Source organism: Callospermophilus lateralis, chromosome 2 (genome assembly GCF_048772815.1).
Source record: "Callospermophilus lateralis isolate mCalLat2 chromosome 2, mCalLat2.hap1, whole genome shotgun sequence".
In the NCBI taxonomy this organism is placed as follows: Eukaryota; Metazoa; Chordata; class Mammalia; order Rodentia; family Sciuridae; genus Callospermophilus; species Callospermophilus lateralis.
In genome coordinates, this window is record NC_135306.1 from 210,989,282 (window position 1) to 211,016,316 (window position 27,035).

Genomic DNA, 27,035 nt, shown 5'->3' on the forward strand with positions numbered 1-27,035 from the left:
ACCCAGACCCAGCCCTCAGGACAGGAGGGCACCCTGGCCACTCCTGGAGGGAGCCCAGGTGGGAGAGGGCAGCCGGCCGGGTGTGGGAGTCTGCTGGCAGTGGCCTGGGCAGGGCAGCCCGGGGGAGGCTGCAGGGCCAGCACTGGAGAGGCTGGTGGACACGTCTGCTCCATCACTAAGAGCCTTCTCTCTCCTCTGCCCACTGTGTCCACTCCACCCGCCCTGGCTGCTGCTGCATGCCCTGCTGACCAGTGGCTGGCTGCCGGGTTAGGGTGGTGTGTTCAAGGCCCACCAGGTGGCGGTGCATGTGCCAGTGGTCACTCCTGTTCAGAGCTGCATGATATTCCATGGTGTGGACAGACAGGTTTTGACCATGACAACATCTGTGCTGATCCCCTCTGGGCTGCCATGAATGTGCTGCCCCGGGCACTCGGGAGCCAGGGTTGTGGGCACAGTTCATGGCCCTAGGATGGAATTGCCGGGCCGTGGTCATCCCATGCTTAGCCCTCGGAGGACCTGCAGGCCATTTCTTCAGTGGCTCCTTTGTCTTAACCCCCCAGGACACTCCCACACCTCCCTGTCCTTGACCTTGGCGTCTGTCCATCCGTCTTGTCAGTGACAGCTGTTCTAGGGAGTGCAGACGGGCCCCAGAGGTCCCGGCTGTGCGGTGCCTGCTGTCCCTGGGGCCCAGTGCTGCTGAGTGTCTGGCCCTTGGAATGTCCTCCTCAGGGAAATGTCTGCCCGGGGGCTGGGGCTGCTTTCTCACTGAGCCGGTTGACTCCCCGTCCGACGACGGTTCTGTGCCGGTCCTGGGCCTGCAGTGTGGCCCAAGTCACCACCAGTTGTCCTGGCTTTTAGAAGGAGCCTTCCAGGCTCTCCACGTGGACGGTCAGCTCTTCTGACTTCTTCCTGTGTGAGCACTTGGCCCTTCAGGTTCCAGGCTCCGTGGTGCCACCTCCCTGGTGGGGTGGAGGGAAGTGCAGGTGCCCCCCAGGGAAGTCAGGGCACACCTGTCACAGATGCCTTCGACCTGGCTGGCGGAGGGCCCTGAGTGGACGCAGGTTCTGTCGGGTGCTTTTTCTCTTTTGCTTTCTCTGCTCCACTGAGATGGTCGTGTTTTCCGGTTGATTCAGTGTCACGCTGAGTCCTGGGGAGTCCCTGGAGCCTGCGTCACTGGTGTGGACCCTGTGGCCATGATGTGGCCTGTGGACATATCATTGGGCCCAACTTGCTGAGTTGTCCCCCTCACACTCAGGAGGGCTCGGCCTGGGGCCTGGGTGCCTGGGGTGGCAGGGCACCGTGGCTGGAAGGTCCCCGCTACACGGGTGCCCCTTAGCGGGTCGGGGCTGTCCTGCCTGGTTTTCTGGTGTGAGCTGGGCCGTCATCTCCTGTGTCCCCCGCCGTCACACCCAGGTCATCCAGGGCGTCCACACGTTGCCCGTGACGCTCCCTCTCATCTCTTCAATGTCCACAGAACGCTGCATCCACGTCCAGACTGGAAGCCAGAAGCACCGCGTTCATGAAGGACACGTGTGAAGGACACGAGGAGGCGGCGCACCCTGAGGTGTGGCAGGAGCATGGCCACCTCAGAAGGGGCCCTCCCTGCCAAGACCACAGCAGACGCTGCCCGGAAGACAGCTCTCCTGACGAGCTAAGGGGCATCGGTGCCCACCCAGCTGGCCGCAGCCCAGGGCCTCAGAAGGCCGCGGGGGGAAGCGGGGAGGCTGGGCCGGCTCCGGGGGCGGGGAGCCGCGGCCGCGGTGGCCTGCTCAGCCTCGTCATGCGAGGCCTGGAGACGGCCTGTCTGCTCTGATTTCCCCTGAGCTCATCTCCTCAGGTTCAACACGATTCTTATCAAAATCTGGGCAGACTTTTTTGATGGAAAAAAATCCCTTGATTTTTAAATTTCCAGGGAGGATAAACAAACTCGAATACCCAGCTATTGTCTTTCCCTAAGGAAAGCGCAGTTGGAGGAACTCTCTTCTGGGTTCTCAGACTCACTCCAGAGCAGCGCGCCACAGGGGAGCACAGCGGCCACCCAGGGGCAGCAGCCTGGGGTCCACCGGGGCTCAGAGGGGGCTCGACGCACGTGCATCTGGGGCGGACGGTGCTGGGCGGATGGAAAGATGGCCGTGGCCTAAGCCTCTGCCTTGGGCAGGGCTCAGTCCAACACTTGGGCCGCAGCTCAAGGTGGACCAGTTGCCCAGCACAAGGCCCTGGCTTCCGTCCAGCACCTGAAGGAAGGAAGGGAGGGAGAGGGGGCCCGGGGCAGGGCCTCGACTTGGCCACCGACTCCGCGCTGTGGCACCAGAAGCATGAGCCATGACGTTGCTTCTCTTTTTTGTTAAGATGGCGACCGACGTAAAGGTTCCGACGGGAGAAAAGGGCGCAAACCGCGTGGCTGACGGGCCTGGGGTTCACGGCACCGAGAGCGCCGAGTCCACCCGGCCAGAGGAGGACGTGCTGTCACACTGGGGAAGAGGACCTGGGGCTCATGACCAGGGAGAAGACCTCACCCTCGGCCACTAGGGAGGCAGCAGGGGCCACCTCACACCCGCTGAACTGCCGGACCCAGCAGCTGAGGGACCAGAGACGGGGAGCCACGGAGCCGCTCAGCACTGCGGGGCACAGCCGGACAGTTGCTTAAAGCTCTGGACCTGCATGGCCATCCGCGGCAGTCACCCTCCCCGCCCTCCTCCGGCCGCAGGGAGCTCGGGGGGAACCTGGGCGAGGTGTGCGGAGGGTCTTATATAACAGCCCAGAGGGGACGGGGCTGAGCCCTGTCCAGGGGGCGAAGGGAGAAACCAGCTGGGCCCTGTACTGCGGTGCCACTTACCACCCAGCCGAGGAGAGACTGGCTCTAGGCCTCCCGGGGTGGAAGGGGCCAAGAGACCACCGCTCCTCGCCACCAGCTCAAGTGGCCAGCTGAAGGGGTCAGGGGCCAGCTCAAGTGGCCAGCTGAAGGGGTCAGAGGGCCAGAAAGGGGTGAGGGCAGGGCTGTCTCCTCCATCGGCTGCTCACGGGAACTGCAGCACACACAGGTGTGGCCAGAGCTGTGCCCTCACCAGTGTGACCCAGCGCGGTCCAGGGGGGGAAGAGCTGGGAGACGCGGACCAGGGCCGGAGCACACTGCGGGACTCCAGGGCTCCTGAGGTCCCCAGCTTGCAGCCCGGCCCGGGGACGGAGCACTGAGGGGTCCCACGCTGGGTGAGGGAAGGGGAAACGCCGTGTGTCTCGTCACCCCTGGACAGGCAGGAGGGGACAAATCATAAAATCCAACTGCGGGGAAGACTAAGAAGGGAAAACCAGGGCCGAGAGGGACTTCACAGGAAGGGACTCTGTGAGAGCAGCCGGCCTGCTGCCCCCCGAGAGGCCCCGGGGTTCAGGCAGGACTCAGGGACCAGGGTGGGGACCCAGGCAGCTTCAAAGGACTCATCCCCAGGGGGCCCTGCCAAGGTCACTGTCCTTGGTGCTGCCCCCGCAGCTGCATGCCACGTGGGGCCGCCCAGCCCCAAATCCCAGTATCAGGGGCCAGGGTCAGCCCTGCCCGCTCCTCCCCCGGGCCCCTGGCCGCCCAGCCCAGCCTGAGAGCAAGGCCACAGCTAATCTGCTCTCAGGCAGATTCCTCTGTGCAGAGATAAGCCCCCACCCAGCCAAGGTGGGTGGGAAGCCAGGGCCACTTCCTTAATTGGCATTTTCCAGTTGAGAGAGCATTCTATACCGTTTTCGCCCGTGCCATTTAATCACCAAGTGTTTTCGTTTTTGAGAAGACCTGAAATTGCAGAGATCTTTGGGATTTAGTGGAGGAATGCAAGGCCTAATTTTGCCTAATTACGAAATGTCTCGGCGCGACTCTGACACGTCCCAGAGTAGGCGATGCAGACCCCTGGGCCTCCCGGGCGGTGGGGGGCCGGGGGCGCTGACGCAGATGTTTACCTGATGTCTTGGGCCGGGATCTGGTTTACATTGGGAAATCAGACTGTTTACAGGAGACCACATCTGTGTCTTCCTCTCCTTCCCTTTCATTTCTCTGTAATGTTCTGCAGGTCTGCCTCAGGTCCCTGCGGGAGGGTCAGCGGCGTCACGCGGATCACGCCATGCCAGGCCGGCCCCGCGTGGGGACTCGGCAGTTCCGGGCTTGGCCCGGGATGAGGGGGGCCTGCTCGGGGTGTGCGTGGAGACGGGGAGGGTCGGGGCACCGTGGCCTGGGTGGGCGCAGGCCTCAGGGGAGGGTGGGGCCCCTACACCCCCAGCTCCCTGCAGGGCCAGGGTCCACCAGACCCCAGAACCTTCTGGAAGCAGACCCTTCTGGAAGCAGAGGCCGAGAGCGGGCAAGGGGCTCTGTGATTGTGCCTGGACCCTGAGAGGCCCCTGTGCACAGCGGGGCCTGGGGTCAGGGGAAGGCATGGGGCGGGGGACGGGGTGCAGGGCGACCGAGCCTGGGCAGGGTGGGGCAGCTCGCGGGGCCCACGCGGCCCTCTCCCCTCTCCTGCCCCTCTGGGCCCAGCCTGGACCACCAGGGCCACGGGCCACCGCGGCTCCAGCTATGTGCTCAGGCCCGCCACTCACAGGGGGACACGCGGCCTCTTCCCAGGTGGGCCTTGTCCGCTCTCAGCCCGCAGGCCTTGACCGGCTGCCCTGGCCTCTGAGGACTCAGGCCTGGGCTTCCTTCTCCAGGGACCCTGCCTGCTCCCTGGGGTCCTGGGAGACGTCCTCAGGGGTCCTGCCCCCAGCTCTCCTCGGGACAGCCTGTGTCCTCCCTCGGGGCCTGGCCTGGCCTTCCTGCGTCCCCCAGGCCTCCCAGCCCTCCCCTCCTCTCCTGTCTGGGCTGGTGAGCCAGGTCTGCTGGGCCCGAGCGCCTGGGCCTGCCCCGGCCACGGCCGCCCCTGAGCTCCTGGCTGACCAGCAGCCCTGGGGGCCGTGAGGGTGCCTCTGTCACAGCCCACGGTGGGTCATTGCCCCTCAGGCCCCTCTCACCCCACCAGTCTCCTCCTGTGCCTCTCCCACGGGACCCCAGACCCGCCACCCCGGGCTGCCTCAGGTGGCATGGCTGGGTCACCTTCATTCTGTGCCTAACCCTTCTTCAGGGAGCAGAGGTTGCTGGCTAGAGCACCCTGGCCTCTCCTGTGCTTTCTAGAGTGCAGATGAAATGGTGGCTGCTCCAGCAGCCACCTTGAACCAGGAAGCATGGAGTGCTCATGTCAGGATCAGGGAGCAGAAAGGCCGAAGGAGCTTGGAGCCTGGGTACCTGTCACGGGCACCCTAAAACGGCCTCTCCGACCCTGGGCAGTGGGGCTTTGTAACGGGGAGAGAGAACTAACCCTCCATTTTGTTCAAGACGTTGTTATTGTGAGTTCCCTGCTGTGTATGGCCTGTTTCAAGATGATCATGAGCTTGAGGATGACGGGAATGACACATTCCTGTTGCAGGCACAGAGGAGCCCGGGGTCACTTGGCTGTCATCTCCCCACCCAGGAGCGCCTGGAAGCCCTCCTTTCCCACACGGAGCCTGGCCCGTTCCCCACAAACCCGTGACCAGACAGAGGGCATATCTGGGTTTCCCACGCGCCAGATCTGCCTGGGATCAGGATGTCAGGGCTCACTAATACTCCCCCGTGGTCTGAGCCTGTTACTGCACATGGGAATCTTCCAGCTCATGGCCCATAAATCGCTCTGCTAATGCCCCTGCAGATAACGGGCAGTGGCGCCATCGCTGCTGCAGGCTCCTGGAGGCTTTGCCAGCTGCCTCCAGGGACGTCCAGCACCTCTTTCCCGATCAGCCTGCTGAGCCCTGGGCCTGCAGCAGGACCGTGGGACAGGCCGGGGCTGCTGGGTCAGGGGAGAGGGCGCCGGGCAGCCCCCAGTACCTGCGCCTCCCTGCGCCCTGCCCCTCCTTCTGTCTGCTGGCCACTGCTCTCTCGGGTCGGCAGTGGCCGTCCAGTTCGGCAGCCTTCCCTCGTGGGCACCATTGTGTGGGCCCTGCTGGGTTGGGTGGAAGTGATTCTGCGGTGGGGTGCTAGTGACCGCGGCCGTCCTCCCCTGCGGCAGGGGTGTTCCACGGTCGGACTCTGGCCAGGCGTCTCATGGACGTCTAAACAGCTGTCTCAAGTTCCCAGGGGTGGTGCTCAGGGTGGCCGAGGCCAGAGCGCCTCGACTCAGAAGTGGACCTGAATATCTCCCCAGAGTGTGGGTGGAGAGGACCGTGAGCCCCAGTGACCGCTGAGGGTGGACAGGAGGAGGCTGGACATTCACCTTGGGGTTGAAAGTCCAGCGTATCTCTCAGCCTCCCGGTCCCCCTTCTCTCTGTCCACTCCACCTGTATGTGACACTGTGCCCGCCCCTCAGCCCAGACCTGTGCCCAGCCACACCAGGGCCTGTTGACTGTGCCTCTGCTTCGTGCCTCTCATCATGTTCTGATGGCCATCCTGCCCACGCCCCGGCACTCAGCCGGCCACCCTGCTCTCCCCTCGGGCCCCACCCTCCCAGGGCAGCAGCTTCATCCCCAGAGACCCCGCCTGCAAGGAGGCCGCTGCCGGGTTCCCCAGGTGAGGAGAGGCCCTTCCATGGGGCGGAGCAGGGCCTGCAGGTGCAGGCCGCGGGGCCTCCGGGTGGTCTCCCAGACAGGGTGGGCCCCGCCCCTGCACGTTCGTTATTAAATAAACCTGGTTAATTCAGCTGTGGATCTCGCCTGTGGCTCTAAGCCCTTTTTGTTTAATTTGCTTCTGAGCCTCCTGTCTTTGGCCAGGTGCGTCCTTGGTGGCCCGGAGCAGGTGGTGGGTGTGTGTTCTCCTGTCCCGGCCGCCCTGTGGGGCCAGTGGGATCTCTTCTAGTCGCAGGGCTGTCTGTCCACCCCCCTCTCCGTGTGACCACGCCACCCTCTCCAGACACGGCCGGCCCGGCTCTGCCTCCTCCCTGTCCACAGCCTCGGCTTCCCCACGCCCCCCAACTTCTGTTTCCAGGGGTTCATCTCTTCCGTGCCTCACGGCGGGTTCTGCTTAGCCGAGGGCCCACGGGCTCCTGCCTGGGAGTCCTGACCCACGTCCCCTGGGCCCACTGTAGTCACAGGAGGAGCCCCTGGCTGCCTGGGAGGCCGCTGAACCACGGTGGGGACACTCAAGGCACCGTCCTGTCCCCGCACACCGCAGGGTCCCTGTGCTGACCGGCGGGCGGCAGAGCTGCTCCTGTTTCACCTATAAAGAGGAAGCCTCTGCAGGGGCCATGTGGTCACTGCACCCCAGGCCACCCCAGGCCCGCACCCTCTGTTTGGCTTCGCTGTGTTCCCACGACGTGGCCCAGCTGTCGACAGCCCGCTCAGGATGACTGTGCTGACATGTCCCTGTCGGGACTGAGATCCAGAGCAGGGTGGAGGGCCAGAGGATGGTCCCATCTCAAACCTAAAAGGCAGGACAGAAAAGCTGGCAGAACTGTGAGCACATGACGTGCACAGGAAGTTCCCAGGGGAGAGGAGGGACTGCAGGCCAGCGCTCACAAGGAAGACAGAGCCAGCAGCTGTCCAGCGGGTACAGGGGGCCCTGTGGCCACGGCCTGCCGGGCAGGGCCACCCTCCACCCAGCCAGACCCAGAGTTCCCCTCTCTAAGCCCTGAAAGCCCTGCATCCTGGGAACCCCACACCCAGCCACACCAAGCAACCCAGTGTCAGTGGTCACTGCGTGTCCATCAGTGGCCAGCCAGCTAGCAGCAGGCTGGCCATTCCCATTGCGTTTGCTGAGGAGCACGATCAGGCTGGACTCCAAGGGCAGCCACTGCTCAAGTGTCTCCCGATGGCAGCAAGGTGCCCTCCTCCACAGGGAGCCGAGACCGGGCAGCACTAGTCTCAATCCAGGGACAGAGGCTAGAATCCGCTAAAACCCTTCCTGGAGTCACTGACATTGGGGAGAGGCCACCCCTTCCCTCGATCCACCCTAAGGAGACTAGCACCAGTGGTGTCCTGCTGGTAGCACCACAGAGATGCTGCTCCACCAAGTGCCTCCCGGATCCAGGTCACCCCCTGGGTGCCCTCTGGGGCACGCCACCCTGGGACGTCCACCCCCTGGGTGCCCTCTGGAGCACGCCACCCTGGGTCGTCCACCCCCTGGGTGCACTCTGGAGCTCGCCACCCTGGGTCGTCCACCCCTGGGTGCCCTCTGGGGCACGCCACCCTGGGTCGTCCACCCCCTGGGTGCCCTCTGGGGCACGCCACCCTGGGTCGTCCACCCCTGGGTGCCCTCTGGGGCACGCCACCCTGGGTCGTCCACCCCCTGGGTGCCCTCTGGGGCACGCCACCCTGGGTCGTCCACCCCCTGGGTGCCCTCTGGGGCACGCCACCCTGGGTCGTCCACCCCCTGGGTGCCCTCTGGGGCACGCCACCCTGGGTCGTCCACCCCCTGGGTGCACTCTGGGGCTCGCCACCCTGGGTCGTCCACCCCCTGGGTGCCCTCTGGGGCACGCCACCCTGGGTCGTCCACCCCCTGGGTGCACTCTGGGGCTCGTCACCCTGGGTCGTCCACCCCCTGGGTGCCCTCTGGGGCACGCCACCCTGGGTCGTCCACCCCCTGGGTGCACTCTGGGGCTCGCCACCCTGGGTCGTCCACCCCCTGGGTGCCCTCTGGGGCACGCCACCCTGGGTCGTCCACCCCCTGGGTGCACTCTGGAGCTCGCCACCCTGGGTCGTCCACCCCCTGGGTGCCCTCTGGAGCACGCCACCCTGGGTCGTCCACCCCTGCACACCTCTGTGGGACCAGCACCCGCTGCCTTAGGTCAGGAGAGTCCTCAGTGACATTTTACCCAGTAGCTGTCCCAACTACCAGGAGGCCAGGAGGCCATCAGCCCAAGTGAGGCCTAGGTGGGGCAGCTGCAGGGGCCAGTCTGTACTCCCAGCTCTGCCCTCCGGGCCAAGTGCCCCCTGTGCCAGGCAGGCTGGGACTTCTATGCCCCGGGAGGATGTGGCCGCACCAGGCCCAGGGTCACAAAGCCGAGCCTTGCCTCCCTCAGCCCCTGAGGGCATCCTAACCCTGGGCTGGGGCATGGCCTGTGGTCAGCACTTGCCTGGCGTGCACAAGGCCCTGCTTCATTCCCGGCATGGAAACAAGAACAGACAAAACCCCCACTTTGGCCTGTGTCTGGGAGTGTGGGGGAGTGGACCCTGCCCGTGGGCTGCAGGCTTGTCCTACAGAATGCCCGGTCACCCAGCCCGGTGGTCAGAGGCCAGGTCCATGACAGGTGTCCAGTCCTCAGGCCCAGGGGCAGGTGTGCAGCACAAGTGGAGAGGGTGGCTATGGAGTGCAGGGGGACCCACATCCGCACACATGACCCTCGGCGGCCAGGGAGGCCAGGGGGCTGCTGCTGAGACCGGCAGCCACGTCCTGCAAGTGCTGAACCCCGAGTTGGGTCTCCTGTCTCCGTGGCTGTACAGGGGACACCAGGCAGAGGCCTGCAGGACCCGGGCACCTTCTCCCTGCTTGGGCAGCAGCAAGGCGGCCCCTGCTGTGCGCTGGCCCAAGGCGCCACCTGCCTTTTGCCAGTCAACAGTGCCACCTGGTGGCGGCTCAGCACCACAGCAGCCAGCCCACCCAGGGTCCCCGGTCTGGAAGGAGCCTTGGGAACCTGAACAAAGTGTTTTCCTCCTGGGTTTGCTGTGTCTCCGTCCTGGAGCCTGACAGAGGTGTCTGCTTGAACTCAGCAGGAAGGTGCTGGAGTCCCTAAGGCCACCTCTTCACAGTGCTCAGCTCAGCCGCACAGGACCACCCCGTGCAAACCCAGAACCAGCCGGGAAGGGACACCAGGCGGGCCCTGGCAGGGTCCAGAAGGAGGCACAGCGGGCACCTGCGGAGACCCAGGTCACTGGACAGAAGCCATCTCACTGCCGCTCTGGGGCTCGCCAGGCGGGTGCAGGGTGTAAAGGGCCCAGTGTCTGGGCTCCCGGGACCCCCAGCTCCTGAGCAGCGGTGGTGACAAAGTTCCTTCCTCAGGGGGGGTCTCTGGCGGAGTAGGAGGGTGACAAGGGTCAGCTGCACCGGGCAGAGCGTCCCACGCTCCCAGGCTTTCTGGGAGGCCCTAGGGCAGGTGGCGGCAGATCCAGGGCCAGCGGGGGGGCATGGGCCGTGCGCCCCCAAACCCCGGCCTGGAGGCTCCGGTGGCCAGCCACCTGTGACGGACGGCCTCTCCCAGGCTGCAGTAACTGCGTCCTGGTCCCCGGGCTCCGCATGGCCACCCCATCAGTCAGCATTCTGACCACAGGCCTCGGGTGCCCAGGGACATGGAGGCTGCCCAGAGTCCTCTCTTCCTCAGAGTCCCAGGCTCTGTGGATGGCAGCCTGGCCTTTCCCAGGACACCCCCAGCTGCCCGGCCTCCCCCCTTGACCCAGTGCCCACCACTTCCTGGTGTGGGGTGTCGGCTCCGGCAGCTCCCCTCCTGGTGGCTCTCACAGCGCCATGTCTACCCTGCGGGGAGGTTTGCCCCTGGGGACAGCAGCGGGCCCCTGGGGGGCAGGGAGCAGCACTCCCTCCCTAGCCTCAGCCAGCTGCCGCCTGGATCATGGGCTTCCCGCCTCCAGGACGGGGGACCGATTGCCCTCCTTTATGCATCGTCCAGCCTCGGGCACCCTGTTACAGCAGCGCACGGAGACCGAGGCAGGGCCGCGAGGACCAGGAGCTCTGCTGGGGGGCGGGGAGAGCCAGTCCCAGACCCGCTTCTCAGAGGTGGCCCTGGCGTGGGGAGCTCACTGCAGCGAGCCTCTGGAAGCTGGTGCTCTGCTGGGAGGCCCTGGGCCAGTGCTGGCCCTTGGGGAGCACCCCCAGGGCCGCAGCTGGGACACCCACAACAACATGCCTCCTGCCTTTCTACCCCTTCCACACAGGGACAGAGGACCCTCACAGGTGCTGAGCCAGTGGCTGCAGCCACCTGCAAAGTTGAGACGCAAAGGTCACTGGAGCACTGACAGCTCTGGCAGCACCCCATGGCATGCGGCAGTGGCCATGGCAGGGCCGACTGGCCAGGCCATGGTGCCTGGTTGCCTGGATATTGCTGTGAAGGTATCTTCAGTTGGGATCAGTGTGTAGATTGAGAGACTCTGAGCTGAACTGCCATGATGTGGGTGGGCCTCATCCAATCAGTTGATGGCCTTAATAGAAATTCTGGGGGCTGGGGATGTGACTCAAGCGGTAGTGCGCTCGCCTGGCATGCGTGTGGCCCGGGTTCGATCCTCAGCACCACATACAAACAAAGATGTTGTGTCCGCCGAAAACTAAAAAATAAATATTAAAATTCTCTCTCTCTCCCTCTCTCTCTTAAAAAAAAAATAAATGAGTCTTACTTTAAAAAAAAAGAAAAGAAATTCTGTGGTTCCTCAGGAGGGAAGGGACGTGGTCTTCAGCCCGCAGCCTGCAGCTGCTCGGGCCAAGTCCTCAGAGCCCACCCTCTGTCTCTGCCTCTGTCCTTCTGTGTGCTGTACTGTGTGGACCCAGAATCCAGCTGCAGAGGCGGCTGAGAGACGGGGTCCTCACGCTGCTCACGTGTCCGTCCACATCTGCACCCACACAGACAGAAGGACGCACAGGAGCTCACACACCCCCTTTCTTTGGAGAACAGAAAGGACCTGAGTCCCTTGGGAGCCCGGCAGGCACCATGGGAGTGGGATGAGGCTCAGGAGGCAACCCAAGGCCTTGTCCAGCCAGCCGGGCCTCAGGGGTCAGTCAGGGTCAGCATGCATCTATTGAGTGCCACTAAATGCCTCCACCTGGCCCCGTGCAGGAAATCCAGGGCCCAGAGAGGCTCTGGGGTCTCTTATGTTGTGCCCTGGGTGGTTTCCCTGAGCCGTGGGCACTCTGCTCACAAAACAGAAAAGATGGCACCTTCTTGTAGTGGCAGTGTTTACACCCAGGTCCCTCCGCGTGACCTCCGAGTGAGGAGACGCTGGTGCAGGGCAGCCTCGGAGCCTGAGCCACAGCGGACACGGCCACTCCTCCCCAGGAGTTCTGTTCCTGTCACCAACACAGCTCTGAAGGCCTGGCGCTTCCTTCTGGCCCTGCAGCTGGTGATTCCTCAACTGCCACCAGCGGCTGAGACCCAGATCTGAGTCTGTCCCTGCTCCGGTGACCTTGACGTGAAGGAGCAGGTGGCTGCAGCCACTGGCTCAGCACCTCCTGCTGTGAGGGTCCTCTGTCCCTGTGTGGAAGGGGCAGAAAGGCAGGAGGCATGTTGTTGTGGGTGTCCCAGCTGCAGCCCTCGGGGTGCTCCCCCAGGGTGCTGGGGCCCAGGGCCACCTGTGCCCGGGACAGCAGGCGGGAGCGTCCCTCCAGGGAGAACCCAGGCTCCCTTGCGTTTCTGGTCAGTGCCACAGTTCAGGGACCAGCACAGACAGACACTAAGGGCAAGGGGCAGCACAGGGCCCCTCTATCCTGGGGATGGGAGCCGTGGGCATCAGGCAGTGGGCAGCAGGGGTCACGTCCTTCTTTCACAGGCAAACAGCCCATCCCCACTGCCCAGCCCTGCGGCTGCAGCTGCCCACGGAGGCCGCCATGGCTCCTCCTCCACATGAGGAGAGGCAGGGGGCTGTTGGCCAGGCTGACTGGTCAGGAATTGGGGCGGCGTCAGCAGGCCAGGCACCTGTGCCTTCCTGGGCTCCGCGCCCTGTCTGTGGGGATCAGTGAGGGCTGGCTGGTGGCCGCTGCGCCCCCTGGCGGTTGCTCGTGTCCTCTCCGGAGCTCCTGTGTTACCCTGGGGCTGCACCATGCCACCCCCCTGGTGTCCCCCACAGTCCAGCCCGACCCCGTGCCAGGCTTTCTGCAGAGGGCATGGTTCCGGGACTCGTCCCTGCAGCCTCCCCTGGCCTCCTTCCTGGAACGGCCACTGGAGGCAGAGGTGGCGGCTGGGTGAGGCGGGTTCCGCTCCACTTTCTCTGCGCTCCTCTTTCTGTTCAACCAGCAGCACGTGTTACTCTTAGGATTTAGAAATCCATAAATGTGAGGATTCAGTCACCTGTGCCAGAGGCGTGAGGCAGCCTGGTGCCTGGCGCCCCTGCGTTGCTCCTGGGCACAGCCTGCCCACCACCCTGGAGGAGGAGGAAAGAGCCCAGGCCTGTGTCTTTTCCATTGTAAAAGCACGATTTCCCCAGAGAAAAGATGTCATCAAAAATAGCCCGTTTGGCCAGGTGTGGTGGTGGACGCCCTGTAACCCCAGAGGCTCTGGAGGCTACAGCAGGAGGATCACAAGTTCAAAGCCAGCCTTGGCAACTAAGCAAGACCCTAAGCAATTTAGCGAGATTCTGTCTCAAAATAAAATATTTTTTAAAAGGGCTGGGGATGTAGCTTAGTGGTGAAGCACCCCTGGGTTCAATCCCTGATATCAATCAACCAATGTTTTAAAAGCCTGTTTTCATCACAGAAGCTGGTCGACTTGCTTTTAGGCACAAGAAATGTTTCCCGTCAGCCAGGTGGGATGGCACATCTGTGATCCCAGCAGCTCAGCAGGCTGAGGCAGGAGGATCAAAAGTTCAAGGCCAGCCTCAGCAATTTAGCAAGGCCCTAAGCAACCCAGGGAGACCCTGTCTCAAAATAAAACATAAAAAAGGGCTGGGGATGTGGCTCAGTGGTTAAGCTCTCTTGAGTTCAATCCTCTGTACCAAAGAAAGAAAATAAAAGAGAGAAAGAGAGAGGGAGGGAGGGTGGGAGGGGGAGGAAGGGAGGGAGGGAGGGGGAGGAAGAGAGGGAGGGAGGGGGAGGAAGAGAGGGAGGGAGAGGGAGAAAGGGAGGGAGAGGGAGGGAGGGAGAAAGAGAGGGAGAAAGAGAGGGAGGGAGAGAGGGAGGGGGAGGGATGGAGAAATAGAGGGAGAAAGAGAGGGAGGGAGAGAGGGAGGGGAGAGAGGGAGAAAGGGAGGGAGGGGGAGAGAGAAAGAAAGAGAGGGAGAAAGAGAGGGAGGGAGAGAGGGAGGGGGAGAGAGGGAGAAAGGGAGGGAGGGGGAGAGAGGGAGAAAGGGAGGGAGGGGGAGAGAGGGAGAGAGAGAGGGAGAGGAAGGGAGAGGGAGGGAGAGAGAGGGAGGGAGGGAGAGGGAGAGAGGGAGAGGGAGAGAGGGAGAGGGAGAGAGGGAGAGAGAGGGAGAGAGGTAGAGAGGGAGGGAGGTAGAGAGGGAGGGAGATAGAGAGAGGGAGGGAGGTAGAGTGAGGGAGGGAGATAGAGAGAGGGAGGGAGAGAGGGAGGAAGGGAGAGAGAAGGGGAGAGGGAGAGAGAGGGAGAGAGAGGGAGAGGGAGGGAGAGAGAGGGAGAAAGGGAGGGAGGGAGAGGGAGGAAGGGAGGGAGGGAGAGAGAGAGGGAGAGAGAGGAAGAGGGAGGGAGAGAGAGAGAGGGAGGGAGAGAGAGGGAGAGGGAGGGAGAGAGAGGGAGGGAGAGAGGGAGGGAGGGAGAGGGAGGGAGGGAAAGAAAGGGAGAGAGGGAGGGAGAGGGAGGGAGAGAGGGAGGGAGAGAGAGGGAGGGAGAGAGAGGGAGGGAGGGAGAGAGGGAGGGAGAGAGAAAGGGAGAGAGGAGGGAGGGAGAGAGAGGGAGAGGGAGAGAGAGAAGGGGAGAGGAAGAGAGAGAAGGGGAGAGGGAGGGAGAGGGAGGGAGGGAGGGAGGGAGGGGGAGAGGGAGAGCATGGGGAGTGAGTTTCCCATCAAGAGGAGACTCTGGGGAAGGTCATTGGAAAAGCGGTCGTTCTTCAGTACCCTCAGGGGACTGGTCCAGGGCCCCCACAGATACCAGAACCCTCTGGTGCCCAGGTGCCTGGCATGACAGGAAGCCACCCTGCAGGGACCTGCCCTCCCTGGGCCTCAGCGGAGCCCTCTGCAGCTGACTCACAGTGCCTGGTCAGCAGATGCGCCCTGCAGACAGTGGTGACCCTGTTGCTCAGGGAGTAGTGACCAGTTCTGGTGAGCAGTCCGTTGTGGCTCTGACAGCACCCGGGAAATGCTGCAGGAGATGGTGAAGGCCACTAGGCCAGGCATCCACTCCCACCTGCGGGAAAACCGAGACACCTGGACTCCTTGTACGAGGGAGACGCTGTCATGGGCACCGTCCACACACCGTGCTGAAGAGCGCCTCAGAGACAGCGTCAGCCTTCAGGAGGAAGGGCAAATGCTGCCCTTTGACACTGCGGGGGGTCACTTAGCCATCTTCCCCAGCATCAAATCCCCCAGAGGATGAGGGTGGCAATTTTGGTGCTGGGAGCTCCTGTAGGCCAGAAGTGCTCTGCCCGGAGCCCAGCCCAGCCCAGGACACTGGACTTCAAACGGACCTCGCCCGCAGTATCTTCTCTATTAACCTGTGAATTCTGACAGATCTGCTTGGACCTCGAACACCTTGGTCTCGTGGTCATGAATTTTAGCCGAGTATCCCACTCTCACCGGGCATGCTTTTCTACCCTTGTTGAACTGACTGGACTTTCCAACCCAGGGTGTGATTGACAGTGACCAGGTGCACCCAGGCCCTGCTCATTTTAGGGTGTAATTTCAATATTCCGCATCTAGTTCGATGTCGATTGACGGAAAGGAGATACGTTTACTCCTAGTGGAGTAGTGGGTGGTGAGGTGATTTCACACTTGCTTCTCAGCTGGGAGTGATTTTGCCTCCACAGGACATCTGGAAACCTCTGGAGACTTTCTGGTTGTCAGAACCGGGAAAGACGTGCTCCTGACGTACCCAGCTTGACGGGGTCCTCAGCACCTGCAGGCTCCCACAGTCAGTGTGCCACCTGGGCAGGATAGGAGTTGCCAACAGGGGCAGCCGTCGCCACGCACCACGGGGAGGATGGCTTTTCATTAGGGCACAGCAGAGCGGGGAGGTTGCCCATCTGTGTCCCGTGCACCAGGCGGCAACTGCTCGCTCACCGTGAGCTGTGAGCTGCTGCCTGGGCTCGGCCACCAGGCAGTGGGGTCCCAGGCCTGCACCCAGCTCTCCTGCCCACCAGGGAAGCTGCCGGGCTCTGTCCCCAGGGCTGTTGTGACAGGCACCACAGCCTCTGTGCCAGCACAGCTGCTGGTCCCCGGTGGTCCTGGTGTCCCGTGGCTTCTGGACACATCCCCTCAGTCTCTGCCTTCATCACCACCTGGGCCCCCTGTGCCCTCTTTCATAGGACCTCACTAGGCCTACCTAATGACACGTCTGAGTTGCTTGTCTCTGTAAGGACCCAATCTCCAAATGAGGTCCCCACTGGGGTCACAGCTCCCACACGGGGCTTGGGGACACAACTCAGCCCTGCCATGACCCTCCCAAACCTCCTGTGCCACCCAGGACAAAGCACTAGTCCTGGGCACTCCGCATCGGACTCCCCCTGGGGCCCTCAGATGCCCCCTCCTGCCTCCAGGGAGAGCAGGGGCCTCCAGCTCGTTCCCTTCCCTCAGGGTGGCCCATGTGCCACCGCAGCCACCCCCACCCCCACATTAGTTACTGCACTGTCCCTCCACCAGTGTCCCACCCCTAACAGACAGCTGAGCTTCAACCTGTGCTTCACAGCAGGGCCCAACAGCAGAGGCTCGGAGCCGGGCCCCAGCGCGGATGTGGGTTGTGAGGGTGAGGACAAGAGCACAGCCCCGTAGGGCCCAGGGGATGGAGCAGGCGGGGCCGGGGCCCATCCAGGCGCATAGAGAAGGGCTGGAAAGAGAGCTTTGTGGTCGTGGGCTGTGTTTATTAGGATAGACTTGTCATAGAGACAGAGATGGAGGATTGGTCAGAGGGCTGGGAGAAGGGGCAGCTCTCAGACCACCTCAGGCCACTGTGGATCTTAAAGGAAGGGCAACAGGGAGGGGTTGTCCTGGAAAGAGGCAAGCAGGAAGGCAGGAGGGGGCCCAGTGGGTAAGAAGCACCCTGGTGACATGCTTCAGAGGACACAGGGTGAAGAGCAAGGAGTCAATGAACAGTGGGGCACCCAGGACCCATGGGGAAAGGCAGCTGGACAGCCCAGGGACCTGGCAGCTCAGGCCACCAAAGATTTGTGGTCAGAGCCTCAGATCTTACACTGGCAACACACAGGGACACAGCAGCTGGACTGGCAGCAGCAGGGCTTGCAGCAGCTGGATTGACAGCAAGAGGACCCACAGCCTGAGGAGCAGCAGGGTTTGCAGCAGCTGGACTGGCAGCAGCAGGGCTTGCAGCAGCTGGACTTGCAGCAGCTGTCCTGACAGCAACAGGGCTTGCAGCAGCTGGACTTGCAGCAGCTGTCCTGGCAGCAGCAGGGCTTGCAGCAGCTGGACTTGCAGCAGCTATCCTGACAGCAACAGGGTTTGCAGCAGCTGGACTTGCAGCAGCTGGACTTGCAGCAGCTATCCTGACAGCAACAGGGCTTGCAGCAGCTGGACTTGCAGCAGCTGTCCTGGCAGCAGCAGGGCTTGCAGCAGCTGGACTTGCAGCAGCTGGACTGGCAGCAGCAGGGCTTGCAGCAGCTGGACTTGCAGCAGCTGGACTGGCAACAGGAGGACCCACAGCCTGAGGAGCAACAGGGTTTGCAGCAGCTGGATTGACAGCAGCTGGACTTGCAGCCTCCACAGGAGCCACTTCCCCCTTGCATCCCCCACAGGAGCCACAGCCCCCCTTGCAACCCCCACAGGAGCCACAGCCCCCCTTGCAGCCCCCACAGGAGCCACAGCCCCCCTTGCAGCCCCCACAGGAGCCACAGCCCCCCTTGCAGCCCCCACAGGAGCCACAGCTGGAGCAGGAACAGGCTGGCACACAGCAGCACACGGGCTTGCAGCAGCACACGGGCTTGCAGCAGCTGGAGCCACAGCCCCCACAGCTGGAGCCACAGCCCCCTGAGCAGCCACAGCAGGTCCTGGTTCTGGAGGTGGAGGGTGGAGGAGGTGAGAGCAGCAGGTGGAGAAGGAGGAGTGAGGTGTGGGGCCTCCTGAGCCAGGGCTTTAAGTACCTGCCTGGGTCAGGTGTGAAGCTGGACATGTGGTCACTTCCTGGTTCCTGTTTGTGCAGTGGTCCAGAGAACCTCCTGGCCCTGTGTTTTCTAATGACTGTTTTCACTGAGCTTTTCCTGAAGGTGCAGGCAGGTCTCCTCTGCAATCCTTGACGCTGTCAGCAGGTGGCCCCACTTCTCCCCGGGAGCAAGAGGAAGCAGGGCCCCAGCTGCTGCCTGGCTGGCTGACCTGGGCCTCTCCTGGACATGGCCCCATCAGCTCTCAGAAGCCTCTCTTTCACCCTGAGCCTCCATGGTGCCCAGGAGCCCTGGCCAGGGTACGTTTCTGAGGGTCCTGGGGCCTGGATCCAGCTCTCAGTTCTGCGGTTTCCTTGCTGTCCTGAGCGTGTTGGGAGACTTGGGGACTGAGATGACCCAGGTGAGGTGCACATCAGCGCTCTGCTGAGAGCCACTGGACCAAGCCCCTTCTCTCTGACACCCGCTCTAGGCTCTTCAGACCATCACCAGTGGTGCGTGGTATAGATGAAATACTGCAGCAAGTCCAGGGCCACCTGAAGTCCGCGTAAGCAGCAGGCTTTTTCTGCATAAGTAGCTGGGAACCTTTCTGGGGTAACACCTGTGCTGCGGCACGGACTCGGTGGCTGCAGTCCTTCCCTCGGCCGCGTGGTGGCGCTGTAAGAGCGGGTCCTTCTGCCCGCGGTGTCCCGGTTCACTGGTCCGCTGGGCTTCCACCTGTGCTTGTGGCTTCGTGAGCCTGTCCACAGTCGTCAGGGCGTGTCTGGACCTGGCTGTCCCTGGGCACTCTCTCCCTGGCAGCCCCTTCGCCCTAGCAGCGGGCTGCTGGGTGTCACCAGGGCTCCCTTAGAACTGGGTCATGTCAGAATGCATTCGGATCCCAGTGCTGAAATAAATCACCCAATTCTGCGCTGACTCCTGCAGGTGACTGCCCTTGGATGGCTACTCCCAGCAGAGAGGGGGCCTTGGTTCTTCTTGGTCCATTGATGGCCACTGATGGCCAGCTTTTCAGTCCTAGAACTAAAGAGGGAAGGGAGGGCTGCAGACATTCCTGGTGCACTCTCTCAAAGCAGGGGTCCCTTCTAGAGGTCTCCCGTCCAGAGGGCTCCACCCACAGACAGGCTCTGGGCGTGGCCATGCAACTGTGTCCACACAAGGAGCCCCCTGCGGGTCCACTCCTCTCTGGAACATGCTACATATTAGTTAAGCTCCACAGTTAATTTTTTTTTAGCTTAAAACACACAGGTATGTCTTACTACTCTCAGCGCTCCACCTTGGGGACTACTGCCGCAGCCAGGGGAGGGAGGGGGCGGCCCCCCCAGTCCCAGTGGTGACTCAGCCTCAAGTCACAGAAATACCCTGAGCCAGGGCCACCCAGGAGAATGTCAGGCTTGACAGGAAAGGTGGAGAACAGGGTGAGTACTCAAACTAAGTACTGGTCAGAAAAGCAGACAGAAAGGACAGAAGGACAAGCACATGGACAGATGGCCAAATGCAACCCAACCAAAAAAGAGGGGAGTCTCTGAAGCGCTACTGCAGAAAGGAAGCAGGGCACTGAACAGAGGCCGACCGAGGGGGCTCCGGCCATCTGGACCCAGCAGCTGAGCATCCAAGCCACTCTAGAAGGAATGGATACATTTCAGGGAAAAGCAGAAGAGGCACATCCCTACCACATGGTCTTGAAAGGGAACAGACTAGTCATCCTGAAGACATGGAAACCATCTCCAGAATCTGAAGCCCCCAGCCCCACGTGGGCTTTCACGTGGCTTCTCCCAGTGGTCCTCTGATCTGAATTGGGGGGGGGGGGGTACAGAGGGACAGTCGGGCAGATTCCTGCGAGATGCTAGCTGAGTAACTGTGGCTTCAACGCCCGGGAGGCTGCCAAACAAGACTGCAGAGGCATTTCCTTAAGAAGCCAATGCACAACGTCTAAAAAGCAAGAAGAATCTGGCGTGGTTGTTAAGTAGTAACAAGTCACAGTCCAGCAGGGTTTATTCTAAGAACGTGAGGAGGATCCACACAAGAAAATATGCCATTGTGACTTGCCACAGTGGCTCGGAGGGGAGTCCACACTGCCACCTCAGCAGGTGCAGCAGAGAGCTTCGATGAAATTAGCTATGGTGGGTCTGCCCAGAAGCCGCGGGGCAGATTCTCTGATTCGTGAGATTATCAAATCCCAGAAGCAAATATCTGTTTAAGAAAATTTAGATGCATCTCTTTAAATGACAGAAAAGACCCAGATTCTCTGCATCAGGCTGTGGGACAAGGCAAGGCAGCCGTTTTCCCTCGTGCAGGTGGGAAGAGGAGCAATCATAACTGGCGGAAGGAGTCGCTGGGTGGCCGCACCTGTGATCCCAGGACAGCAAGCCCCAGGCCAGCCCCTCAACTTGGCCAGACCCCGCCTCAAAATAGAGTGAATAGGGCTGGGGAGGTAGCTCAGGGGTAGAGCTCCGGGTTCACTCCGCAGGGCTGCACACGTGCACAAAAATGGGATTGGCAGAGGGAAACCAGGAGAGAATTCAGGAATGCTCTAGAACGTCCGCTGGGTATCCAAGAATCCGTGGTATTCGACATCGGGAAAACAGAGTCCGCAGCCAGGGCTCTCCCATCCGCCACACCTGCGGAAACTACTCCGTGGCCAGCGCCATGAGTAGGCGCCTCCCCTGCAGCCGGCTCCTCCCCTGCAGCCGGCTCCTCCCCTGCAGCCGGCTCCTCCCCTGCAGCCGGCTCCTCCCCTGCAGCCGGCTCCTCCCCTGCAGCCGGCTCCTCCCCTGCAGCCGGCTCCTCCCCTGCAGCCGGCTCCTCCCCTGCAGCCGGCTCCTCCCCTGCAGCCGGCTCCTCCCCTGCAGCCGGCTCCTCCCCTGCAGCCGGCTCCTCCCCTGCAGCCGGCTCCTCCCCTGCAGCCGGCGCACCACAGGTGGGCGTGGCAGGTGGGCCACGCGCAGTTCTGTACTTGCACCTGGCTTTGCCGTCGCGGAGGGCTTCCACGGGCACCTGTGCTGGCCTGCTTCTCTCTTAACACCACTCCCGAGAGAGAGACGCCATCACGAAGCCCCTTTACAGACCGACGGATGGGGGCAGCCTGCGGGCACGTGTGCCCGAGACACTGACCTGGAGGCCCCAGGCTCTGCGGCTGCTTCCTGGGGTGGGAGGTGTGGCTGCCGCAGTGCCTGTCACCAGGGCAGGAGGTCAGCTGCGGTGCAGCACATACTGCAGGGAGAGGAGAGTGCTCTTGGTTTTATAAAGAAATGACTCTCATAAATACAGCGGTCAGCGTGAGAAAGGAGAGAAGAAGGAACTAAGCCCGTGAACTTCCACTTAAAATAACAACCACACAAAGAAATCCTCACAGCTTTAAGACACACAGGTACCATGGACGTATCTAGAATATTACTGCAGGTTCCTTTGTAGGAAGAAGGGGGTGGCAGTGGGCCGGGAGGGAAGGGGTGCTTAGTAGGAGACCTCCTGGGAACCGGCGAGGGCCCAGGAGAGGACCCAGCATCTTCCAGAGAAGAGAAGGCCTCTGCGAGGGCAGTGGGTACCCAGATGCTCTGCCTCCCGGGCCAGTGTGGCACCTTGCCTCTGCCTGGGTCCCTGCCCCATCCTGCCCACCACTAAATGGCAATTAAGCAGCCACCTTTTGTCCAGCACCATACACAGAAGGCCACCTTCAGAGGTCCGGGAAGGCCTCAGTTGAGTTCAAGGCTGGGTCACCCTATGCTGGAGGACAGCGAAGCCATCTCCCAGGCAAGCCTCACCCACCCACTTCGGGAAGAAGTCTGGGGCCAGAAACTGCCCAGCAGCCTCTGCACGCGGCCTGGTGCATGGTCAGGGTCCCTAAGGAAACGGAGGGTGGGAGACCCGGCAGGGGACACCAGCGCCCCCGTATGGCGGAGGACTGGGCTTTGAGCGGAGCTCATTTTCATGTCCTGCCTTTGGGCTTGCCCCCGAGTCTCAGTCTTGGCACCCGCGCCAGCCTCTCCCTGTGGCACACAGCTCTCTTCTGGGAGGACTTATAGATCCCCTTCCAGCCCTGGTCACCCTGAGGCCCTGCTGGTGCTGGGCTCCTGGTGCTGGCCGTCCTGGGATGAGGTGGTCTTTCTTTCCCATCTGCGCTCAAGTTCCAGCCACCTCGGTTCTGCTCCCTGCTCTAATCCGTTTGTTCCCTTGTGAGGAGCTCAGATGTCCCCATGCGTCCCTAGGCTTCTACTCGCCCTCCAAACCCACCTAGAATTTCCCATGTCATCTGTGGCCCTTTGGCACATGCCAAACTTTAATTGCTCTGGGGCTCAGCCCTATATGGGCCACTCCCTTGTGTTTCCTGGACATTAGTTGGCCAGTCGGGCTGTCCTCCCTCCGTGCCTTCTTTCGCCAGGGCACCCCTTTTTAATCTTCCAGGTCTGAGCAGTCCTGTCCAGATCCTTCATTTACATGAAAACCAAATGGGAAACTCTTTCTCTCTGTGCGGCATTTGGGGGCTCTGGTGGAGGCAGCCTGGGGGTACAGCAGGTGGACGGGGCTCTGCCAAGACCCCTGGGCCCCATAGTCTCTCCCTGGGGCTTAGGAAATGCCGCTGCTGAGCTCACTGGTTTTGGGGTAGGAACCAGGGTGGTGTCCTGTTGGGTGCCTGCTGGGTACCTGCTGGGTGCCTGCTGGGTGCCTGCTGGGTGGGCGCCTCCTGAGCTGGCTCAGCCCCCTGCAGGTGCCTCTTAGTTGTCTGCCCCACTCCCATCAGCACCCAGAATATGTGGTACCTAAATCTGTCTCTCACCTATAAGGTAAGTATTTTTTTTTACTCTATAAACATTCATTTTGATACCATTTTAGATTGCTGACTAGGCAGACAATGAAATATTTTTTAAACATGTCTTAAAAGGCACGGGAGCTGCTCAGAGGCGGAGTGGCAGAGTGCTTGCCTGGCAAGCCTGAGCCCTGGCTCAATCCCTAAAACTGAAGAGAAGGAAAGAAGAAGTAAATTTTTTAAAGTTTAAAATGAAAATGTCATAAACCAAACTCACAAACATGTTAAAAACAAAGTACAACAGTACAACAGTCATGGAGCCAGCCCAGGTGCCTGCCGGCAGATGGACGGATCAAAAAAGTGACATCCACAGTGGAACTTTGTGTGTCACGGGAAAAGGTGTTTATGCCATGGGACTTTGATCCACCACAAAGAAGACGACCGATATTTTTTTTCTACTGCAAAGGGTCAGAGCTGGAGAACATCCTGCTGAGAGAAATGAGCCAGAAGTAGAGGGAGACAGTGGGACAGCAGGGGAGGGGGGACACAGACGGAGTGGGGGGCTGCAGGCTGGAATGGCCGGTCATATTAGCGCAGGCATGGGTGGTCACAGTGGAGGGCCACTGATGTGTGCCTAGAAGGCACCAGTGGAAAGATAAGAGGATGGAAGAACCAGCAGAGGAGGGGGAGGGGGAGGGGAGGGAGGAGCAGAGAGGGAGAGGGAGAGGGAGAGGGGGAGGAGGGAGGAGCAGAGAGGAGCAGAGAGGGAGAGGGAGAAGGGGGAGGAAGGGGAGGGGAGGGAGGAGCAGAGGGAGGGGGAGGGGAAGTGCAGGGGTGGGGTGGGGTGGGGGTGGGGCTGAAGGGAAGCCATTCCATGACCAGTGCCCATGTGAAAGCCAACCCCACTGTGTGTGTCACCATGATGCACCCAAAAGATATAAAAGTAGCATCAGGACAGGGAATTTGTTTTCTCCAACACAAAGAACTTTTCATATAGTAGAATCAAGGAAAATACTATTGATACACAAGAAAAAAAAAGCACCCCCCCCCCCCCCGAGAATTAAAGAAATTCAAACAGCAAACAGGATACCCCTTTCCACACAGGAAACTCATGAAGATCGTAAAATCAACAGCACTGGGCAGCAGTTGGACTGCAGTGGCCACAGACCAACGTGGCAGCATGCAGCCCTGAGGGGACAAAAGGGGCGTGTCCAGAGTGTGTCCCTGTGTGGACTTAGAGGACACCCCCTGAGGATGTGGGGAAAGTTCTGGTGAAGAAAGTTCATTTACACAAGATGGTGTTTTCCAGGGAAACTGAGCTGCATGCACAGGAAGTTGAGATGGGAAGGGAGAAGTCAACATCCCTGGGTCGCAGAAGGCAGGTGGTCAGGTGAGTTACAATTCCAATGAGGAAGCTGCCAGATTTAGAAACAAGAAGGTGAGTGTTGATAGAGAGCCTGAAAGACAGCAAACAAACAAACACGTGCTCAGGAAGTAGCTTGAACCAAGGCACCCAGTGACTCCAGCAGGTACTTAAAGCCCTGGCTCAGGAGGCCCCACACCTCACTCCTCCCTCTCCACCTGCTGCTCTCACCTCCTCCACCCTCCACCTCCAGAACCATGACCTGCTGTGGCTGCTCAGGGGGCTGTGGCTCCAGCTGCTGCAAGCCCGTGTGCTGCTGTGTGCCAGCCTGTTCCTGCTCCAGCTGTGGCTCCTGTGGGGGCTGCAAGGGGGGCTGTGGCTCCTGTGGGGGCTGCAAGGGGGGCTGTGGCTCCTGTGGGGGCTGCAAGGGGGGCTGTGGCTCCTGTGGGGGGTGCAAGGGGGGCTGTGGCTCCTGTGGGGGATGCAAGTCCAGCTGCTGTCAATCCAGCTGCTGCAAACCCTGTTGCTCCTCAGGCTGTGGGTCCTCCTGCTGCAAGCCCTGCTGCTGCCAGGACAGTTGCTGCAAGTCCAGCTGCTGCAAGCCCTGCTGCTGCCAGGACAGCTGCTGCAAGTCTAGCTGCTGCAAGCCCTGTTGCTGTCAGTCCAGCTGCTGCAAGTCCAGCTGCTGCAAGCCCTGTTGCTGTCAGTCCAGCTGCTGCAAGCCCTGTTGCTGCCAGGACAGTTGCTGCAAATCCAGCTGCTGCAAGCCCTGCTGCTGTCAGTCCAGCTGCTGCAAATCCAGCTGCTGCAAGCCCTGTTGCTGTCAGTCCAGCTGCTGCAAGCCCTGCTGCTGCCAGTCCAGCTGCTGCAAGCCCTGTTGCTGCCAGGACAGTTGCTGCAAATCCAGCTGCTGCAAGCCCTGCTGCTGTCAGTCCAGCTGCTGCAAGCCCTGCTGCTGTCAGTCCAGCTGCTGCAAGCCCTGTTGCTGCCAGGACAGTTGCTGCAAGTCCAGCTGCTGCAAGCCCTGCTGCTGTCAGTCCAGCTGCTGCAAGCCCTGCTGCTGCCAGTCCAGCTGCTGCAAGCCCTGCTGCTCTTCAGGCTGTGGGTCCTCCTGCTGCCAGTCCAGCTGCTGTGTCCCCGTGTGCTGCCAGTGCAAGATCTGAGGTTCTGGACACAGGCAGTTCCTGCAGCATTGGCTTCCCAGCTGTGACCTGGAGGTGCTCCATTGCTGAGGCTCCAGCCACAATCAGGGCCCATCCCCACGTGATGAAGCTATATTTGTTGCCAGTTCCTAAGAAGAGGCTGCCCTAATGACTGTTGTCTCCTATGGGGTTCTGCTCCCGAGTCACACTCATGCAGACCTTGCCATTGCTCACCCACTCATGTGACCAGAGCTGGTGCACCCTTCGCCTCCGTCTCTTGAAGCCCCAGGAGCCTTCCCCTGGTGTTCCCCGTGGAATGCTGCTGGAGTAGAGACTTCCTGGGATAGCTCTGCACGCCTCCCGCTGTTTTATTAAATTGAATATTGCACACCAATAAACACATCACGCCACAAGCAGAGCCCGTGTCCTACTGACTCTGTCATTTCTCACCATCCGTCTTCTGGCTGTTGCTTCCTAATTCCTGTTGGAGATGAGACTCCAAGGGACCCAGGTGCTGCTAGCTGAAGGTGCTGATCCCCCTCTGGGACGGACCAGAGGTCTCTCCTACCTCAGGTCTCCTTCCAAGCTCACTCCTCCCTCCCTGGGACTCCCCTCTGCCCATGCCATGAGCCATGGGCCCAGTGGAGACAGCACTGTCTTGGGGTTAGGTCAACAGAGGCCCCAGAGTCAGCTGCTGGGCGCACGGTTCACGGGGCCCCTCTCCCTGGTCCAGGCTCTGTCACCTGCCCTCGGGAAGCTTTTGCCAATGACTTGCAAGACTTTCTCGTCAATATCTAAACACCCTGTAAGTGAGCACATTCCCTTGCCTACCAACACCTCACTGCTGATCTCTTCCTCCAGATGTCGCTGGGGGACAAGTCTAGCGTGGCGGAGGCCGAGAATGACCTACACGCCGGCATTCCTCACCCGAGGTGGCTGTGCACCCAGCCTGCCACCAGGCAGCCTTCAGGGGAAGACCTGTGAGGTCTCCCTGCCATCCTAAGGCCATAGTGGTGGAGATGGGTAATCTCAAGTCATTGGAAACAGGTTGACTTACTGGCAGCATATGTCTTCAGCACAGGGAAAAAGACAAAAATGAGAATCCTCAGCTGTTTGGGGAACCACATTGGTGGTGGCAGAGTTGGTATTTTTTTGCTCTGAGACCATGTGAGTGTTTTATGGGAAAATAAAATGCATAATTTTGTAAAGGGAAATAGAGTTTTTGGTGTAGGATTGATGAGGTTAAGAAAAACTTGGATTTTTAAAGTAGGCATATTATTGTGATCACGTATTTTCTTTAGAGAGTTTTTTTTCTTAACTCCCATGAAAGATTTAGAAATAATGGCCTACCTAGCAGCAATGTTCACTCCAAGCACCAAGACACTGTCTTTAAGTTGATTACTTGTATCAAACCAATCGGGGTTCTCTGGAGAAATGGGCTGGAAGTGCACACAATACGTCTGGGCCACCTCCGTACTCCAGGGAGCGAGGAAGCTCACAGACCAGCGAGGTCACGTTGGCAGAGTACACGTGTCAAACTTGGACCCTCCCAGACAGACGTGGGCCAGGGCGTGCGTCGATTTTTAAAATGATCTAACACACATCCAATATTTTTAAACCGGTAAGGACATAATAATACACAAGTAGTAATATCGATAATGTGCAAAACCCAAACTTTACCACTTTGCTGTTAGAGGGTGCTGGGAGTCCATTTGTTATTTTGAACAAGAATCAGTACAAGAAAAGAATTAGCATTTATCTGATCTTTGATATACCAACTCTATTTCGTGATAACCAAAAATGAGAGGAAGTGTTTGTTTATAGAGGAAGAAGAAGTCATGAAATCAGGAACTCACCATTTTGAACCTTTAATGTAATATCGAGTCTAACA

The 27,035-nt window shown here is 60.7% G+C and overlaps 2 protein-coding genes and 1 long non-coding RNA gene across 3 annotated transcripts; 2 read left to right on the forward strand and 1 right to left on the reverse strand.

Annotated features, from left to right (window-relative positions):
• The first annotated feature begins 810 nt into the window (after positions 1-810).
• On the forward strand, positions 811-2,935 carry LOC143392031 (uncharacterized). The gene is made up of 3 exons (XR_013090311.2): positions 811-913; positions 1,475-1,564; positions 2,350-2,935. It is a non-coding gene; the product is annotated as an uncharacterized LOC143392031 (long non-coding RNA).
• Positions 2,936-16,968: 14,033 nt separating this feature from the next.
• Positions 16,969-24,261, reverse strand: LOC143392032 (uncharacterized). The gene is made up of 3 exons (XM_077108615.1): positions 24,234-24,261; positions 20,517-20,795; positions 16,969-17,447 (listed from the first exon to the last, which is right to left on the reverse strand). The coding sequence occupies exons 1-3, from the start codon at positions 24,259-24,261 to the stop codon at positions 16,969-16,971; spliced, it is 786 nt and encodes a 261-aa protein (XP_076964730.1).
• On the forward strand, positions 24,260-25,165 carry LOC143390590 (uncharacterized). Its single transcript, XM_076842959.2, has one exon. The coding sequence runs from the start codon at positions 24,260-24,262 to the stop codon at positions 25,163-25,165; it is 906 nt and encodes a 301-aa protein (XP_076699074.2).
• The last annotated feature ends 1,870 nt before the right edge of the window (positions 25,166-27,035 follow it).